At 47.0% G+C, this 20,653-nt stretch overlaps 1 protein-coding gene across 1 annotated transcript; it reads right to left on the reverse strand.

Moving 5' to 3' along the window:
* Window positions 1-2,571: 2,571 nt before the first annotated feature.
* LOC142722916 (protein kinase C-like 1) lies at window positions 2,572-5,348 on the reverse strand. The gene is made up of 3 exons (XM_075848906.1): window positions 4,859-5,348; window positions 3,165-3,694; window positions 2,572-2,997 (listed from the first exon to the last, which is right to left on the reverse strand). Exons 1-2 carry the CDS (start codon window positions 5,105-5,107, stop codon window positions 3,395-3,397), a joined length of 549 nt encoding a protein of 182 aa, XP_075705021.1. The 5' UTR covers window positions 5,108-5,348; the 3' UTR covers window positions 2,572-2,997; window positions 3,165-3,394.
* Between the last annotated feature and the right edge of the window lie 15,305 nt (window positions 5,349-20,653).

Consider the following 20,653-nt stretch of genomic DNA (forward strand, 5'->3'; position numbering starts at 1 on the left):
ATCACTGTAGTACTACCGATAATGAATCCTCTTCCTATGTGTTTTCCGATTTTATGTAACTAAAGCTTAATCGCTGTATAAATGAAAAGTTCTACAACTTCCTAATCTACTTTATGTTTCTTAGCTGAGAGCAGGACTAGCGATGTACAGGTTCACTGCATCTGAATGTAAGCAAGAGTGTCCTCATTCACTGACAGCAAACAGATCTTGAAAATGGTGAGTAATTGAAACATAAATGATATTATAAAGTTGTAGAACTTCTCATGTATACAGGAATAAAGTATTTATTATATGGGGGCATGGCTGTAAATATGCCCCCGGATATGACGACTCCTTGTATAGACCAGTCCTATTGGATCTCTCGGTGTGGACGTCTCTGCAGGGGATTTTTCTTCTTCATGAATGTTGATCTCTGGTGTGAAGGATCTGGTAACAGGAGCATCCATGAGGTGAGGGCCCTGACTGTAGGGGGCAGCATTGTAGCCGATCCTCCATCCCACACTGTGCCCCATTCAGTGTATCCCGTTTAGATAATCCTCCACAATCTAAATAGCCTGTACTTCAGCTCTCTCCTGCACTGATACATTGTAACAAACTCTCACTTATCATTATATAACCATTAAAGCTGTTTTCTGGTTTGGAAAACCCATTTTCAAATGCCCTATTAGTGAATTTTGGGGTAATAGTGTGGGTTCCCCCGTTCAGGACCCTGATTAATTATCCAGAATGGAGAGGGGCAACAAACATCATCTCCTGCTCAGGAGGACCATCACATCCATGTATTACATGCCCAGCCCGGTGATTATAGAACTGTGTAATACTTTACTTCCCCTTTAGAGATGCTGTAGGGAAATTAAACTCTTGCAGCAAGTTCCCCCACAGATTACTGGACCCCTCTAGCAAAACGGTATTGTAAAAACCTGACAACCCCTGTAAGGCTCTGTTCACACCACATTTGGGCTTTAAATCTGACATATACCTTTAAAGTGTAGCTAAACGTTTGACAAACTTCTGACATGTCATAGTGACATAGTGACACGTCAGAAGATTGGATTGGTGGGGGTCCGAGCACTGAGACCCCCACCAATCACTAGAACGAAGCAGCTGAAGCCCCTGTGTGAGCGCTCAGCCGCTTCGTGTTTGTTCGGCTTTTTCCAGAAATAAATGTATCGGTGAACGGACTCAATAGAAAGTCTATGAGCCGATACATTTTTCCGGAAAAAGCCGAACAGACAGGAAGCGGCTGAGCGCTCACACGAGACCTTCAGCTGCTTCGTTCTAGTGATTGGTGGGGGTCTCAGAGCTCGCACAACATTTACTACACAGAAGTCCAATGGGAATAAAAACAAGCACAAAGATGTAGGGGGTAAAAGGAAAGTTTTATTTACAGATAAGGGAAGGTTATATTTTATTATTAGGAGATTATTCTAGAAGTATTAAGACTACTATTATTATATACTGTGTATATGTATGTGTCATCTATTTATCTATTATACTAAACCTATCTAAAGGCCGTGTTGATCCAGAGGAAGGCGAAAACCCCCTGTGAGGAATGAGCCAATTGTCCTCATATTAGGGGGGAAAATTCCTTCCTGACCCCAAATATGGCGATCGGCATAAATCCCAGGATCAGAGGCTGAAGTGTAACATGTGTAATATGGGGAAAGACTAGGGGAAAATTACTCATTTATTTATTATTATTTTTAATGAACTGCTGTATTTATTTATGTGTAAACTATAAATTGTATTAAATTAAGATTTATTTTTAATTATTTTCTATATTTATATTATGTTACTTATGTGTGTTACTACTTATTACTCTATCATCCTAAACCTATTTAAGGCCGTGTTGATCCAGAGGAAGGCGAAAACCCCCTTTGAGGAATGAGCCAATTGTCCTCATATTAAGGGGGGAAAATTCCTTCCTGACCCCAAATATGGCGATCAGAATAATCCCAGGATCAAAGGCTAAAGTCTAATCTAAATGTACTATGCGTCTATATGCGGGTGGCTATACTTATCATGTAGTGTGGTGTCTATACTTATTATATAGTGGGGTGATGTGGGTGATGTGAGTGATGTGGGTGATGTGGGTGCATTACTTACCTGGCCTGTGCTGAGGTGAGATCAGGTATAATGGCCGCTCCGGCCCCAGGACTACAACATGCGGCTATTATTCCTGATCTCCCCAGATGGAAACTAAGCACAGGCCGCTCCTGGGGGGTGTAGAGGATCTTCAGGCTGGAGTGATGTCAGATGCCTGCCCGGGATTGGAGGATGGCAAGTCAAGGCTCTGGTGCAGCAGCAAGATGGCAGAGGTGTGGCATGAAGATGGTAAGGAGAGAGATGATGGTCTGGGCAGCCGAGGTGACATACAGCAGCAGAGACTTGAGGCGCGGGTCAGGAGGCATGAAGTTCTGGGCCCTTGTCCTGAGATCTTATCGGGTCCAGCTTGGTGACATGAAGCTGAACCCGGCCAAGGGGTGAAGGGCTTTGTTATTCTCTGGCCACTTCAGATGTTGGTTCTCCAAAACGGGCACAAATGGTGTAAATGGTGGCTGTGCCCTCCTCTCCTGCAGTTCCTCCCAGCCGATGGTGGAGAAGAATGGATGCTCTCTGATGTTCCCGCACACACCGAGGCGCCTCTTAGAATTTTTACGGACCAGTCTCTTGGTCAGATGTTTCACGTCAGGATTAAGCCAAGTTGGAAATTTAGGCTTCGCGGTGGTGATGGCTTTGATAGCCATTTGCCTGACGGGGCCGTTGTAAAATGGGGAGCGTCCTGCTGCCATCCTGGACACCACAATCCCCAGGCTCCACCAGTCAACTGCGGAGCCGTATTTTTTTCTAAGAAGCACCTCGGGGGCCATGTAATGCAACGTTCCCGACACTCCACGGATCTTATTGGAGGCGGTGACGCCATCTTGGGCCAATCCCAGGTCGATGATACGGACGTGGCCATCTGCATCCAACATTATATTCTCCGGCTTTAGATCTCTGCAAAGAAATAAGACGAGAGAATGACAAATCCGCCCAGTGATCCAGGAGACGGGGGATGGGTCATTGCACCACCAAGCAGAATAGCCATTCAGGAGTGTAGGAAAGCTGGGTGCACTGTTTCCAGCATGTAAAGGAGAATGAAAGAAGGGGGAAGTTCTGCTTACCGGTGGACGATGTTGTGTCCATGGAGGAACTGGAGGCCACATATCATCTCTGCTGTGTAGAATCTGATGGGGAGAACAGAGCGGAGTCTCAATGTCATGAAATCTTCCTCTATCAATTCCCTAATATCATGTTATGATGGAGTGTGTGCGGTCTCTAGCAGAGAGGAGGCGCTGATTATGGCAGCCTGTATTCTGCATTCTCTGTATTATCCTTCATCTGACCTCCCCCCTCACCTTTTCTTCTTTCCACCCCCCTCAGTCTCCTGATTATTTACTCGCCTTACGTTGCCGATGTTCAAGCAGCCGCACATCCTGATCAAAGCCTCCAGGCTGCCACCGGACAGATACTCCGTGATAAAAAATGCCCGCTCCTCAGATTGATGTGCGGCATAGAGGTGGCATAGGAACGGGCAGTGTCTGGCCGCTAGGAGTATCCGCCGCTCTCTCATAATTTCGTCCGTATTGTCCCGTTTGGTGATCATTTTTACGGCCATGTAGGTGTTTCGGCCGGGGACTGATGCCAGGACCACCTGAGGAAAACAAATGGAGATTCCTCATGAGAAGAAGAAGGAACAGAGGTGGACAGAGAGGTGGGTCAGTCGGGTAGTGCCCAGGACTCTACAGCAGAACAAAGCTGAGCTCCCAGCATAATGCAGTGTCTGCTGTTGGGCCCTGTATGGAGAGGTCTTCACGCCTTACCCACATTTGACATAATTATCTTAGTTGGTGGGGGTAGTATGGAGCAGGATCATACGCTATAATAGAGACCGTGGCATCTAAACAGTTAAATAGAGGTAAGCTCCCGCTGTCACCCCATCACCCCTACCCGCAACGCTATCACAGTGTGTAGATAGTTGTCATGGCAGCCAGGGGGCCTAATGAAGACCCCAAGGTCTGCTAACTTGGTCCTCCTACTAAGCTTAATAGGAGGAGGCTAAAAGAACAATTCAAGCGATACATAAATATTGCAGTCAAAATAAATAAATAAACTTTTTTCTATTTCGTTTTGTTTAGCTCCTCGAAAAATGGAATAAAAAGTTAAAAAGTGAGTAAAAGTTTTATGTAACCCGAAATAGCACCAATAAACAGTACAGCTCGCCCCACAAAAAACAAGTCCTCACACCGCCCCATCAACAGAAAAATAAAAACAATTCTGGGTTTCAGAATATGGAGACACAACAAATTAATGTTTTTACAAATTGTTTTTATTGGATAAAAAGTATAAAAAATAAACCAATATAATTTTGGTATCCCGTTATTGTGCTGACCCGCAGAATAAAGGTAACGTGTCATTTTTACCACTTAGTTAACACCATAAAAGCCAAATTATTAAACCAATGGAGGAATTGCTGTTTTTTTTTTTTTTGCTATTTCACCTAAAAAAAAACAGCCTTTTACAATGTTCCCAGTAAATGATATGGTACATTGAATGGAGCCATTAAAAACGACAACTCGTGCCCCCAAAAATCAAAATCTCTCATATGTCGACAGAAAAATACTAAAATGAAAAACTAAAGTAGTGGTTATGGGGGCAGGAATACTTCTGGATGTCCTATTAGGCATCCCATAGGAGAACACTACACCCATCATCCATCCAGCATAACATGGTGACAACAGAGAACAATTGATGGAGATAAAAGGTCAACTTTAGGTTTACCACCCTATAAAATGAAATATTTCGATATTATACTCACTTTGCCAAAGCTGCCCCTACCCAGGACCTGGTGGATGGTGAAGCGGCTGATGGTAAGCCTGGCATAGGGGCTGGATGTTCCAGGGTCTTGGCTGCTCCCAGGTCTTGGCTCCTCATCCTCCAATCCTCTGTCCTTGGCTCCTCTCCTCTTCTTCGTCATCTTCTTGAATCCGGTGACGCTGTCCTCCTCCCTCTTCCTCTTCTCCTCTTCTCGCTTCTCTTCGTCTTCTCCATGTCCATTGGACGCCATTTTCACCAATATCGTCCTACCTGTAGACTTCAGTCCGATCGCTGCCGTCGACAGTTGAAAGTAAACGGCAGTTGGTCGTGTGCAGGTCACGTGATGTCAGAGGTCATGGAATCCTCAGGTGGCACCTGCCTGGCAGTAACCTGCTCTGCCATGTCTGATGTGGGCATCATGAGTGCCAGTCTAGTGTCCAGAGCTGTGTTTCCCAACCAGGGTTTCTTATGGCCTGGTCAGGGGTCTGCAGAACACAGTAGCAATACATGCCACTCCTACAGTAGAGATAAACAACGGTTATTTGCTCAGGTTATTGGCAAAACCCTTTTCATCCACAATACAGAATCTGGGTTTATATTTAGGGGTCTGTATTTATTTAGGGGTCTGGTCTGAGGTCTGTATTTATTTAGGGGTCTAGTCTGTAGTCTGTATTTATTTAGGGGTTCCGTATGGGGTCTGTATTTATTTAGGGGTCTAGTCTGGGGTCTGTATTTATTTAGGGGACTGGTCTGTGGTCTTCATTGATTTAGGGGTCTGGTCTGGGGTCTGTATTTATTTAGGGGTCTGCTCTGGGGTCTGCATTTATTTAGGGGTCTAGTCTGGGGTCTGTATTTATTTAGGGGTCTGGTCTGGGGTCTGTATTTATTTAGGGGTCTGGTTTGGAGTCTGTATTCATTTAGGGGTCTAGTCTGGGGTGTGTATTTATTTAGGGGTCCGGTCTGGGGTCTGAATTTATTTAGGTGTCTGGTCTGGGGTTTGTAAATATTTAGGGGTCGGGTCTGGGGTCTGTAATTATTTAGGGGTCTGGTCTGTGGTCTCCATTGATTTAGTGCTCTGCTCTGGGGTCTATTTATTTAGGGGTCTGGTTTGGAGTCTGTATTCATTTAGGGGTCTAGTCTGGGTCTGTATTTATTTAGGGGTCCAGTCTGGGGTGTGTATTTATTTAGGGGTCCGGTCTGGGGTCTGAATTTATTTAGGTGTCTGGTCTGGGGTTTGTAAATATTTAGGGGTCGGGTCTGGGGTCTGTAATTATTTAGGGGTCTGGTCTGTGGTCTCCATTGATTTAGTGCTCTGCTCTGGGGTCTATTTATTTAGGGGTCTGGTTTGGAGTCTGTATTCATTTAGGGGTCTAGTCTGGGGTCTGTATTTATTTAGGGGTCCAGTCTGGGGTGTGTATTTATTTAGGGGTCCGGTCTGGGGTCTGTATTTATTTAGGTGTCTGGTCTGGGGTTTGTAAATATTTAGGGGTCGGGTCTGGGGTCTGTAATTATTTAGGGGTCTGGTCTGTGGTCTCCATTGATTTAGTGCTCTGCTCTGGGGTCTATTTATTTAGGGGTCTGGTTTGGAGTCTGTATTCATTTAGGGGTCTAGTCTGGGGTCTGTATTTATTTAGGGGTCCAGTCTGGGGTGTGTATTTATTTAGGGGTCCGGTCTGGGGTCTGAATTTATTTAGGTGTCTGGTCTGGGGTTTGTAAATATTTAGGGGTCGGGTCTGGGGTCTGTAATTATTTAGGGGTCTGGTCTGTGGTCTCCATTGATTTAGTGCTCTGCTCTGGGGTCTATTTATTTAGGGGTCTGGTTTGGAGTCTGTATTCATTTAGGGGTCTAGTCTGGGGTTTGTATTTATTTAGCGGTCCGGTCTGGGGTCTGCATTGTTTTAGGGGTCTGTAATTATTTAGGGGTCTGGTCTGTGGTCTGCATTGATTTAAGGGTCTGGTCTGGGGTCTGTATTTATTTAGGGGTCCAGTCTGGGGTCTGCATTTATTTAGGGGTCTAGCTCGGGGTCTGTATTTATTTAGGGGTCCACTCTGGGGTCTGTATTTTATTAGGGGTCCGGTCTGTAGTCTGAATTCATTTAGGGGTCTGGTCTGGGGTCTGTATTTATTTAGGGGTCGTCTGGGGTCTGCATTTATTTAGGGGTCTAGCTCGGGGTCTGTATTTATTTAGGGGTCCACTCTGGGGTCTGTATTTTATTAGGGGTCCGGTCTGTAGTCTGAATTCATTTAGGGGTCTGGTCTGGGGTCTGTAATTATTTAGTGGTCTGGTCTGTAGTCTGAATTCATTTAGGGGTCTGGTCTGGGGTCTGTATTTATTTAGGGGTCCAGTCTGGGGTCTGCATTTATTTAGGGGTCTAGCTCGGGGTCTGTATTTATTTAGGGGTCCACTCTGGGGTCTGTATTTTATTAGGGGTCCGGTCTGTAGTCTGAATTCATTTAGGGGTCTGGTCTGGGGTCTGTAATTATTTAGTGGTCTGGTCTGTGGTCTGCATTGTTTTAGGGTTACCAGTACTATATTTTCTTACGACTATATTTCTTGTCGTCTTTGGACATACTTGGCCCCAATCGGCCCTGATTGCTTATTATTCTTGATCATCCACTGACTTCAATCTATCTGAGATATGGTACTGCTGTACATCTGCGATTCGTACTTACTTTTTGCTCTTACATAGATATCGCTTCCATTACCAGTACTATATTTTATTACGACTATATTTTTGTCATCTTTGGACATACTTGGCCCTAATCAGCCCTGATTTCAATTGAATATCACTTCTCGATCTTATCATATGCATGTTTCACTTCTGCTGTTATAACGTAACATGTACACAGTGACATTATACTCTTACCCGGTTTTTCACTGATTTTGACGTCTTTTGTTGTGTGACTCATCCCCTGTTCTACTTTTTAATTGTCTCATGTATGTAATTTAATAAAAATTTGTATATTTTTTCAAATATCGTGTGCTGAAGTCGATCATATTTTCTTGGTTTAATCTCATGTAAATTGTTGATCGATGCACCAAGTATATCTTGGTTTTCACTCAGGATTCAATATAGTGCATGTAATATAGTCAGCAACGATGCATTACAGTTTATTACCTATTACCTCTTTGAGCACTATTTTTTATTGAATTCTGTCTGTTGGTATTCTATCGGATTGTTTTAGGGGTCTGTAATTATTTAGGGGTCCGGTCTGGGGCCTGTATTTATTTAGTGGTCTGGTCTGGGGTCTGTATGTATTTAGGGGTCTGGTCTGGGGTCTGTATTTATTTAGGGGTCTGGTCTGGGGTCTGTATTTATTTAGAGGTCTGGTCTGGGGTCTGTATTTATTTAGGGGTCCGGTCTAGCATCTGTATTTATTTAGGAGTCTGGTCTGGGGTCTGTATTTATTTAGGGGTCTGGTCTGGGGTCTGCATTTATTTAGTGGTCTGGTCTGGGGTCTGTATTTATTTAGGGGTCTGGTCTGGGGTCTGTATTTATTTAGAGGTCTGGTCTGGGGTCTGTATTTATTTAGGGGTCCGGTCTAGCGTCTGTATTTATTTAGGAGTCTGGTCTGGGGTCTGTATTTATTTAGGGGTCTGGTCTGGGGTCTGTAATTATTTAGGGGTCTGGTCTGGGGTCTGTATTTATTTAGGGGTCTGGTCTGGGGTCTGCATTTATTTAGGGGTCTGGTCTGGGTCTGTATTTATTTAGGGGTCTAGTCTTGGGTCTGTATTTATTTAGGGGTCTAGTCTTGGATCTGTATTTATTTAGGGGTCTGGTCTGTGGTCTGTATTTATTTAGGGAACTGGTCTGGGGTCTGTATTTATTTAGGGGTCTAGTCTTGGGTCTATATTTATTTAGGGGTCCGTTCTGGAGGACTAATCAGTCTCTAGAACAATATTTAAGGTGTTTTATCTCTGACTGTCAATATGATTGGGTCTCCTTCATTTCCCTCGCCAAATTTTCCCTTAATAACCGGGTCAGTCACTCATCAGGGGTCTCCCCATTTTTCTGTAATTTTGGGTTTAATCCACGGTTCTCCTCTGTTTCACCTGGTGGTTCCAACAATCCCGAGGTAGATCTCGTTCATCGGGAACTGTCCACAGTCTGGGCCCAGGTTCAGAAGAAACTAGAGGCGTCCCAGAGCATACAAAAGCAAAGCACCACACACTTTTCAAAAAAGTGCCAAAGGCAGCGTAAACTGACCAAAAACGTTCCCGCAAATTGCGACTTTTGGGACTTTTCTATCCCAGATAAGCGGCTTAGCAAGGTTAATAAATTCTCCTCTAAGGCTACAGACAGTAATACAATATTTTAATGCAAGGATGTGTACACTCAGTGTCTGACTGAGGTACCTTGGACCTACCAAAGGAAATAATTCTTGGGGGTCTACACTTCCACTATATAGAAATAATGTGAACACTCTTAATTGTGTACTAAAAACGTGTGTAGTAAAACAAAGACCAATATTCCCACCATATAGTGACAGATATCAGTCCTACACAGGCATTCTGCAGACCATATACACTACCGTTCAAAAGTTTAGGGTCACTTAGAAATTTCCTTATTTTTGAAAGAAAAGCACAGTTTTTTTCAATGAAGATAACATTAAATTAATCAGAAATACACTCTATACATTGTTAATGTGGTAAATGACTATTCTAGCTGCAAACATCTGGTTTTTAATGCAATATCTACATAGGTGTATAGAGGCCCATTTCCAGCAACCATCACTCCAGTGTTCTAATGGTGCATTGTGTTTGCTAACTGTGTTAGAAGGCTAATGGATGATTAGAAAACACTTGAAAACCCTTGTGCAATTATGTTAGCACCGCTGTAAACAGTTTTGCTGTTTAGAGGAGCCATAAAACTGACCTTCCTTTGAGCTAGTTGAGAATCTGGAGCATCACATTTGTGGGTTCGATTAAACTCTCAAAATGGCTAGAAAAATAGAGCTTTCATGTGAAACTCGACAGTCTATTCTTGTTCTTAGAAATGAAGGCTATTCCATGCGAGAAATTGCCAAGAAACTGCAGATTTCCTACAACGGTGTGTACTACTCCCTTCAGAGGACAGCACAAACAGGCTCTAACCAGAGTAGAAAGAGAAGTGGGAGGCCCCGCTGCACAACTGAGCAACAAGACAAGTACATTAGAGTCTCTAGTTTGAGAAATAGACGCCTCACGGGCCCTCAACTGGCAGCTTCATTAAATAGTACCCGCAAAACGCCAGTGTCAACGTCTACAGTGAAGAGGTGACTCCGGGATGCTGGCCTTCAGGGCAGAGTGGCAAAGAAAAAGCCTTATCTGAGACTGGCTAATAAAAGGAAAAGATTAATATGGGCAAAAGCACACAGACATTGGACAGAGGAAGATTGGAAAAAAGTGTTATGGACAGACGAATCGAAGTTTGAGGTGTTTGGATCACACAGAAGAACATTTGTGAGACGCATGACTTGCCTAAGTAGAGTCGTGTGTTATTGAACCTTCTACTTATCCTTTCTTTTATCACCCCTACCTCTAAGAAAAGACACGTGACAACCGAGGTTGAATGTGAAATGGCCACAGAATTCGGATAACTAATTAGGAATCCAACCAGAGAATTCCTCCTATAATTCACATGACCCAACATGGGTCAGTATCATAAATAACAATTAACATTAACATTAATCCGAGCAGGGGAAGTCCTTGAAGCCATTTTTAGATATGTTTTACCTCGAGTTAGCCATCTGCAACCACCACCAACAATTTACCTCCAGCCGTAAACCAGCTCGGAGGCACCGCTCACCTCTGCAGATGGCTCCAACCACCAGAAGACCACTTGAAAGGGATAATACCCTATGAAGTCTTCAAACCATGTACCTTTTTTGGGGGACGCATACCCCCAATGCGACCCCCCCACCATTTCGTACTGATCAACCTCAAGGACTCCCCCCGCCACAGCGAAACAGGCCTTGACCACCTTAAGCCTGTGAGTTCCGCCACACCACCAACGCCCTTTCAATTCCTTCTGCTAGTGCCAGGCTCCACAAATCAATCCCAACCTTGGTCAGATGCACCCCATCACTCCTCCAGTAATTACCTACTCCTGACTCCAAATCCCTGTGCCGCACACAAATGCCCCCATTCTTGGCCACAAAACGGGACACTGCCCGATTCACTTTTATGCGAGCCTTATTAATCCACCGACCTAGCCAGCCGCCAATGCTTCCTTGGAACTATGTCCGACCAAACTATCACTAGGCCGGGATAAGATGCCCACAAACACAACATATCATGTTTGATATCCCACACCAACTCCCGAAAAGGGCGAACCCCCAAATCATTTCCCCCCACGTGCAATACCAGGACTTCCGGAACCTTATCCAGCCGAGAGTATGTCTGAAACTCTGCTAAAACCCGTCTCCACAACATACCTCTAAATCCCAGCCAATGCAAAACCGCGTCCTGCTGCGGAATGCGCAGCTGACGGCCGTCAGGGCGGACGTCCGCCCTCAAGGCCCCTCAATGCATGTAAAAGTGTCCTAACAACCACACAAGGCACGGGAGCTGATCTGAAACGAAAAAATACAGCACACACACTTTTAACAACAAATAACAACATGACTCATAACAAATGAGGGCGCACGTAGGACCTAAACCTGTTGGACTCCCAACGGCCAATGTGCCGCACCCCCTCGTCGTCCAACCCCCAGCGCCCCGCTTCGGTTGCTGCGCCAATCCTAAAGGAGTGAGATCAGTAAGGGCCTGCAGCGACTCCGACCGCCACCAAGCATTTCTTAAATACTGCGCCAAATTGATATCTGGACAAAAATGACCCATTCTCGTGACGTAGCAACGGCAACTCGGGCGACCCCACCTGTGGTTTAAAAGCATGCATACAGGCGACCGGACACATCGCCGATCCCGGGAGGGCAAACAAAGCTATGCGCTTTCCTCTGCCCGTTTGATCAGTTTTTGACCGCCGCAACCACAACTCGAGTCTATCCCCATATAGACCCACCTCCTCCAGTCTCAACCCCCCTGCCCGCTTGGTACTAGGTGAAACCAGCTTGCCAATTCGAAGTGCGCCAAAAAACGCTAAGGAAAATGCTAACTGAAATAACTCAACCTCGGACGAAGAACGACAGACAGACACTAGCGATATGCCCAAAGAACCGAGGAGAGCAAAAGACACGGGCTGTCTACGATCTGCTTCGACCCTACCTCGACGCAGACCCTTTAAAGCTTGTCCTACTAAAAATTCCTTAGACACATCCCGAAAACCCTGCAACTTAAAACCAAAAGCCAGTGCAGAAACGAAACGATTGACCTTAGCCAGGGAAAACCCCGCCTCCCAAGCGTCCCCCAACCAATACAAAAGTGCCACCAACCTGTCTTGATCCGGGCTGACGTTACCCAACTCTCTTACCCACTCCTCCCACTGCTTCCAACAAGCAGAATAAGCACTCCATGTCGTACGTGCCAATGACCTTTCAACCAATCGTTCTACGGGACCGAAACCAGATCCCAGAGATGTTCCGGACAAGCCAAACCGAGGTGCTCCGCTCCCGGTGCCAATTGACGAAATCGATCCCACTGCGAGCGAGAAAGAGCATCAGCGATACAATTCCGTACCCCCGGCACATGCACCGCGACCACCCACGCGTTCAACGACAAGCACACCAAAACTAAATGTCGCAACAATTGAACTACTGAAGGAGAGGATGCGGTGATGTTATTAATGGCCAGCACCACCTCCATGTTGTCGCAGTAAAAACTGACCTTCTTGTCCCTGAGCCTTTGTCCCCCCAAATGGTTGCCGCAACCACGATAGGGAACAGCTCGAGCAGGGCCAGATTCCGCGTGTGTCCGCTGGACACCCAGCTAGCCGGCCAGTTACCTGCACACCAAGGACCACCCCCGTACGCACCAAAACCACCTGCCCCAGCCGCATCCGTAAAAAAATTGAAATCACTCGTATCCTGCGCTGGAGCCATCCATAGAGAGCAACCATTATACTGACCAAGAAAATCATCCCAAACCTGAAGATCAGCCCGATGCTCCTCCCTGAGCCGCACAAAATGATGTGGCGCCCGAACCCCCGCCGTTGCTGCCGCCAAACGTCTACTAAAAACTCTCCCCATCGGCATAATCCGGCAAGCGAAATTCAACTTCCCCAGCAGAGACTGGAGATCGCGCAACGTCATCTTCTTCAACCTACAAGCCCGCCGTACCTCCTGACTCAATGACCTTAATTTATCCACAGGAAGTCGACACTCCATTGCCACCGAATCAATTTCAATTCCCAAAAAACAAATGGTAGAGACCGGGCCCTCAGTCTTTTCCGGCGCCAAGGGAATCCCAAAATCCTTCGCAACCTTCTGCAATGAATGCAGCAAATTACCGCAAATAGGCGAACCCCCCGGGCCGACGCACAAAAAATCATCCAGGTAATGTATCAAAGAGTCAACCCCGGCTACGCCCTTCGTCACCCATTCCACGAAGCTACTAAATGCCTCGAAATATGCGCAAGAAAGGGAACACCCCATAGGAAGATACCTATCCACATAAAAAGCCCCATTCCAAAAACAACCCAACAGCCGTTGGCTCTCTGGATGAACCGGCAACAACCGGAAAGCCGCCTCAATGTCGGTTTTTGCTAACAACGCGCCGGGCCCCGCTGCGCGAACTAGCCCCACCGCCTTGTCAAATGATGTGTACACTACAGAGAACAACTCATGATCAATCCCATCATTCACCGACGAACCCTTGGGAAAGGATAAATGCTGAATTAAACGAAATTTTTGGGGCTCCCGCTTTGGCACAATACCCAATGGGGACACCACTAAATCATTTATTGGCGGATCAACAAACGGCCCCGCCATGCGCCCCAACGAAACTTCTTTTAACAGTTTTTCCGACACGATCTCGGCATGCAAGTAAGCCGACTTAAGATTGCGCCGCGTCACCAGAACCTCATAAGGAGGCGGAGGTATAACGAAACCAACACGAAACCCTTCATAAATTAACTTGGCCGCAACCCTATCTGGATACTCATTTAGATACGGGACCATCCTTTCCACCCTCACCGGCGACAACCCCTTGACCAGCCGAGGAGGACTGGTTCCCTGACCGCTTCTTCCACATACACTTGGCAGCCCCGTGGGATGAACCATTACATTCTGAACACACGTGCTTGAACTTACATGTGGCCCCGAACTTACACTGGTCATCATTAAATTGACAGCAGAATCCCAGTTTTGCCCCTGAACCTTGCCCGGCCTGGCTAGACTGACCTCCTTGGCCAATGCTCCCGGGAAAGGACTGCTTCACCGGAGCCGTCACCCTCAACCAAAGCGCAACATCCTTCTGGTCCTACCGAATCGCCGGCCGAACCGCCTTTCGCTGGCGAAATTGCTCATCGTACCGCAACCACGCCTGACCCCCGTATGCCCTATGAGCCTCCCCAATGGCATCAAAATAGCAAAATAACGCCGAGCAATCTTCAGGCACCTTCTCTCCGATCACGCTGGCTAAAATGGCAAACGCTTGCGACCAATTGACGAACGTCTGCGGGATAAGCCTATACCGCCTACGTTCCTCTTCCTCCTTCTTACTCTCGTCCCGCTTGCCTTTATCCAAATTGAATTTTGCAAGCGGCAGAAGAGAAAAAATCTCCACGTACTCATCCTTCCAGATCAGCTCGCGGACCTCCTGTTTTAGGTGTGCCCCTAACGGACCCTCGAAGCATACATACACCTCGCCACGAGCACGATCGTCAAGCCGCACCCGATCACCATCTTTTTGCGCCTCAGTCTGAACGGACACCGCGACCGCTTCCTTAGACGCCGCCAACCCTTCCACAACCCCGGGACGCGACTGTAACACTCCAACCTCACGAGGACCTTCCCAAACTACCGCCGGGGACCCCGCCGTAGCTACAGGCGCCGCAGCCCTCTCTAAGCACCCGACCAACTCCCGCAAGCAACACACTAAATCCGCTAAGCCAGCGCCGTCACGCCCGACCGCGCCGCTACCGGCAGCCGATGCCGTGCTTGCTGCCCCCCCCAACACCCGACATAAAAATCGCTGGATACGGCAAAGAAGGAGTTACGTACTCACCGGGCTGCCCAGGCGCTGTGTTCCCGTCAGCCGGAAAATCCTGACCTCGCCGAAAATCGTCCAATTCGCCATCCTCCAGATCCTCTCTCGCCGACGACTGGCCATCCCACCGACATCTCCTACACGGGGACAACAACATGCTGACAGATGGGCCGGCCACCTGCCGCCCGACCGCAGGGACCCAGACTTCCGACCGGACCTGTTGCCTCGTCTCCGCTGATGATCTAGGCGTCCTCCCTGAAGGTCTCAAGGAAGCCTGCCCCCTGGCCGGAACATCACCATGCGGGGCGGCCGTGGGCTGCTCTCTGGATATTACGTCCGATGGAGGAGGGGTGACAGGGAGCCCGGCCTGCGACCCCCTGTGTACCGCCGGACCTCGTCGCGGCTGGGGATTCCTGCCAGGACGCAGGGCCTGGGAAGAGGCGGCCCTCCCAGCTGCCTGGCCTGCAGCGTCCTTTGAAGGGCTCCCCCTGCGACGCCGTGTCCGCGGGACTACCTCTGGGCTGAGGCGTTCTGGTGGGCGGGACCGCCGGGAGCGACGGGGAGAACCGGCCTGAGCCACCGCCGCCCCCGACGACGCTCTCTGCTTCATACGAGCAGGATCACGGGTTGCCAACTCCCCCCCCCCCGCCGCCACAGTACTAGCACTAGGGAGGGGGCCGGGGGAGGGGAGCCTGTCCCTCAGAGCTACTGACCCTGAGCGCCGGACCTGGCGTGGAGGCGAGTTAGCCTCCGGGATCCTGGACAGTGCAGCCACGGTGTCCTCCAACCACCCGGGACCGTGGAATGCAGCTGCCGCACGCAGCTGCTCTAACATGCCGACCTCCGACATGGCCAGGTAAGAAGTAAGCGCGGTAGCAGAGGGAGCTTGTCACTTTTGCTTGTTCTTCCTCCCGCTGCTTCCGGCTCAATGCCGAAAACAGCGGGAAGACTGGTAACGTCCCCTGACTCCTCCCTACCCCTCTTCTACCTCCCCCTACTACTCCCTCCTTCTCACACTAAATTAACCCTTTCCCTACTATGTCTTGTCATGGAGGTTTCCCTCTGAAGCCCTTCGTGCTGCGTCCAGCCTCTTATGAACAACTGAAAAGATGCTGGAAGAGTGCCTGACGTCATCTGTCAAGCATGGTGGAGGTAATGTGATGGTCTGGGGTTGCTTTGGTGCTGGTAAAGTGGGAGATTTGTACAAGGTAAAAGGGACTTTGAATAAGGAAGGCTATCACTCCATTTTGCAACACCATTCCATACCATGTGGACAGCACTTGATTGGAGCCAATTTCATACTACAACAGGACAATGACACAAAGCACACCTCCAAATTATGCAAGAACTATTTAGGGAAGAAGCCGGTAGCTGGTATTCTATCTGTAATGGAGTGGCCAGCGCAGTCACCAGATCTCAACCCCATAGAGCTGTTGTGGGAGCAGCTTGACCGTATGGTACGCAAGAAGTGCCCATCAAGCCAATCCAACTTGTGGGAGGGGCTTCTGGAAGCATGGGGTGAAATTTCTCCCGATTACCTCAGCAAATTAACAGCTAGAATGCCAAAGGTCTGCAATGCTGTAATTGCTGCAAATGGAGCATTCTTTGACTAAAGCAAAGTTTGAAGGAGAAAATTATTATTTCAAATAAAAATCATTATTTCTAACCTTGTCAATGTCTTGACTAAATTTTCTAGTCATTTTGCAACTCATTTGATAAATATAAGTGTGAGTTTTCATGGAAAACACAAAATTGTCTGGGTGACCCTAAACTTTTGAACGGTAGTGTAAGTGAATACAGTGCAGTGAAATTCAGTGACTCACAGGGGACATCTTCTCAGATTGGAGTCATTCATGTTCTCTTTTCTTCTTCATCCGGCCCAGAACGCCATGTTGACTTCCAGTCTTTTTCATCTCTAATGCCCAAGCGCGAACCACAAGATACGTCATGAAAGTGTTGATGTAACCTGTATACCACGTTCACGTGACCCAATGTGCCACGTCACAGCGTATTCAAATCATGGAAGCGTTCAGTCTACATGACTACTGCCCGTCACGGTGCGCATACCTTAGATCAAAATTTTGACATATAACTAACTCTAAACCTCATAAGTTAATTTTCTTTAGCTATTGTACTAGGATGTACAATTCTTAATTAAAATATTATCATATTAGTCATGTGTCCTAGTATACCCACATCCAGCGATGGGTGGGATGGGTGAAACATAAAATAGTTTTCCATGAGTTTTGGACTGCGATGTGCTGCTGATCTCTCCTTTTGGGGGTAATATACAGGGAATATGGGGGTTATATAAGGGACTCTCATCATCCCTGTATATACCAGCCATCATCCCCATATATAACCACCATTATCCGTGTATGTAGCAGCCCACCATTATCTCGGTATAAAATCTCCATCACCCCTGTATATACCATTAGGGCGGGCACTGTCAGCTTGCTGTGGCGTGCGGGCATTGTGGCTAAACAAGAACTAAATGGGGTGGGCATTGAGGACACCGTGGACCAATAGGATGCCTGAAACGCCGGTATATGGGAGAAGTCCAGCAGAACCTGAAAATATGCCTCCTGATTGCTTAAAGGCTATGTACACCTTTGCACTGTTTTTTTTTTTAAATTGCCTTGTATGTATTGTACAATATAAATCACATTTCTAATTGGTCTACCATTTGTCTTCTGTACCTGCAGAGTATTTCAGTTTATGGCCAGCTGCTGTATTCAGTTATCTCTCTAAGGCCCTGTTCACACCTGCATTGGTGTATTTCGTTGTTCTGCTCCGTCAGTGGTGCAGAACAAAGGAATAATGGAAGCAACGGTTCAGTCGCACAACGGACACCGCCACCTGCTGACAGAACCCATTGACTTTAGTGGATTCCATTGGCTTTCCGTCAGGAGGGGGGCCGTGATTTTACCAGAGACAATACTGCAGATGTGAACGAGGCCTTATCCGTCAGTCATCACCCTAATGGCAAACTGAGCAGCTCCTCTTTTGCAGGCTCATGAACAAGCATTTACTGTGGAATCTGCGCATGTGCATGGTCCTAATTACTGCATACCTCCTGACCGTCCCGGATACAGCGGGACAGTCCAGGATTCCGGGCGGTGTTACGCTGTCCCAAGCGGCCGGTGGTATGTCTTGGTGTCAACTGTATCTGCGTCCTCAGGATGCAGATCCAGTTGAATCCGATGCTAATGTAAGGGATCGTCAGCTCCCTGCTTCTGTATTAGTACCACTCACCGAGGAATTCCCGGGCACAGCGCTACTTTAAGTGCGGAGCCCCTTATCTCACTATTCATATATGTACATTGACGTCGGGGACTACTCCTGGAGCGGAATCCACTGCCTTTGCATTGCTGATGGTCTGGCCGGGGATTCCGCTCCTAGGCGGAACCCCTGATGTCACTGTCCATATATGTACAGTAACATCAAGGGCTCCTCCTGGAGTGCAATCCCTGGCCACAGCGTGGCCGACGCTCTGGACAGGGATTCTGCTCCTATAAGGGAATGCCTTACGTCACTGTCCATATATGGACAGTGATGGCAGGGGCTCCTCCTGGAGTGGAATCCCTGGGTGAGGGGGGTGGCACCATCTACATGGGCACTGTGTGTGACACTATCTATATGGGCACTGGCGCTTTATATGTGTGCACTGGTACTAGAGGTAGCTAAGGGGGCATTAAACTGTATGGGGGCAGCTATTTGTCATAATTTCTAGCAACGCATTCCCTTTAATACTGGTGTTTCATACACCAGTCCTATTAAACAGTTTGCTGGAGTAAGATGCAACACATTTATTAACAGGCGAAGGCGAATGACTCTTAATAAATGTGTCGCATCTTTTAGTTGCAACGCGGCCTGTCATCAGTACTTTCTACGTGCTGCGGCCTGCTGTACATTTGCCTTGTTACGCCCCCCAGAGATAAATCTGGGCCGCATTATACATATAGATTTCTGCTATAATTGACATCAGTTACTGGCGTAAATTATAGTAAAATTGTTGGCCATTTCTGCTAAGCCCCGCCCATTTTTTGCCCCCAAAAATGGCGACATTTGCGCATTTTGTGAATTTTCTACGCTAGTAAACTGTTGTAGAAAGGTTAATATATTCCCCCAAAGGCTACAGACCGTAATACAATATCTTAATGTAAGGATGTGTACACTTAATTGTGCAGCAACGCTTGTTGTCTCCATTCTATGTCAGTGTGGGAAGTAGATGTCCGGCCTTATGATTTTGTGATATGTGATAGACCCAGAATCCCAATCACCAAACCAAAGAATGCAAAATAAAGACACAAAACATTATAATTGGGTGTTAAATGGTCAAAACTTTTATTATATTATATGACCAAACCCAAAATGGCAAACCTCGGACTCACGAAGAGTCACCCTCCAGCACGCAGGAAAGGAAAAACCCCCTGTGGGGGAAACCTCTAGGGAAACCATGGCTGGAGGATTGCCCTTCCTCTGGGCTTAGAAGGTGCCAAAATATCATTTGTAACAGAATTTGTACGTTTTCTCAGATTTTCAAGGAAAGACATTACAATGAACGAACGACATAAAACACATAAATCGGCTGATCTGGTTGGCTAGGCGGATGTCTCTCTTCCTGGGCACCCATTAAAATGAATGGGCGATCCACGGATGAGGCGGGTCCTCCAGATGCCTCCTTGTAGCACCTGTCTCCGCTCCGGCTAATAGAGGGGGATCTCCTGCTGGAAAGCCCCCTCTATTACAGACAACCCGTATGAAGAGGATGGCATCACTGTGATGAAGAAGTGGTCTGGGGTGAAGGGTTTCCCTGCTAGAACCTCCAAATTACATCAGGTCGGTATTGGTGGGGAAGTCAAGCTCAAGGTCCTCAGTCCCATCCAATATGGCGCTGAATGTGGCAGTAAAACCTTCTAATATGGAATCTTCTTTATGTCATAAACATTTGTATTTATGACATCAGCACCTTCATCATCATTACTACAGGAGTTTATTACCACTGCACAACTCATACATTGTGACGTCACCCACAGTGGTCTGAAGTGTTAACCCTTTAATGTCTGGCAGTGTACTTAACACAGAGGCCATAAAGCTGAATAGAACATATCAGAGGCCATAAAGGAAAAGGGATAATGCAGGGAGCATCTCCGCACAAGAACTATCCATGACAAAGGGTTGTCCAGGATGAGATAACTTGTCTGCTTTCTCCAAAAACCAGCACCACACCTGTCCATAGGTTGTGTGTGGTATTACAGCTCGTTACCATGCACTTCAATGGAGCAAACCTGCAATACCAGATACAACCTGTGGATAGGTGTGGTGCTGTTTTTGGAAGAAAGCAGACATATTTTTCTAAACCTGCACAGCTCCTGTTAGAAATAGTTCTAAAAAAGTGGGGGGAGAAGGAGAAGAAGGGGAGAGGGAAAGAAGAAATTAAAAAAAGGGAAAAAGAGGAACTCTGAGGTAAAAGAAATCAAACTAGACTGAAAGGAGTCTGCTGGAGGTGCCAGATGGAAAGACAGATTTCTGCCATGGGGACCAGATTAGTTGAAATGTATCTTGAAGGGGGGCTTCAGAGAGTGGGTTTTAACCCCTTCCCACCCTATGAAGTGCTGTTGCATTGAAAAACTATGCAGTTCATCTTCGAATGCAGCGTCACAAAAACAAATTATTTTGTAAAAAATAAAACTATATAAATTTGGT

The sequence above is a fragment of the Rhinoderma darwinii genome, unplaced genomic scaffold, assembly GCF_050947455.1.
Source record: "Rhinoderma darwinii isolate aRhiDar2 unplaced genomic scaffold, aRhiDar2.hap1 Scaffold_54, whole genome shotgun sequence".
Lineage (NCBI taxonomy): Eukaryota > Metazoa > Chordata > Amphibia > Anura > Rhinodermatidae > Rhinoderma > Rhinoderma darwinii.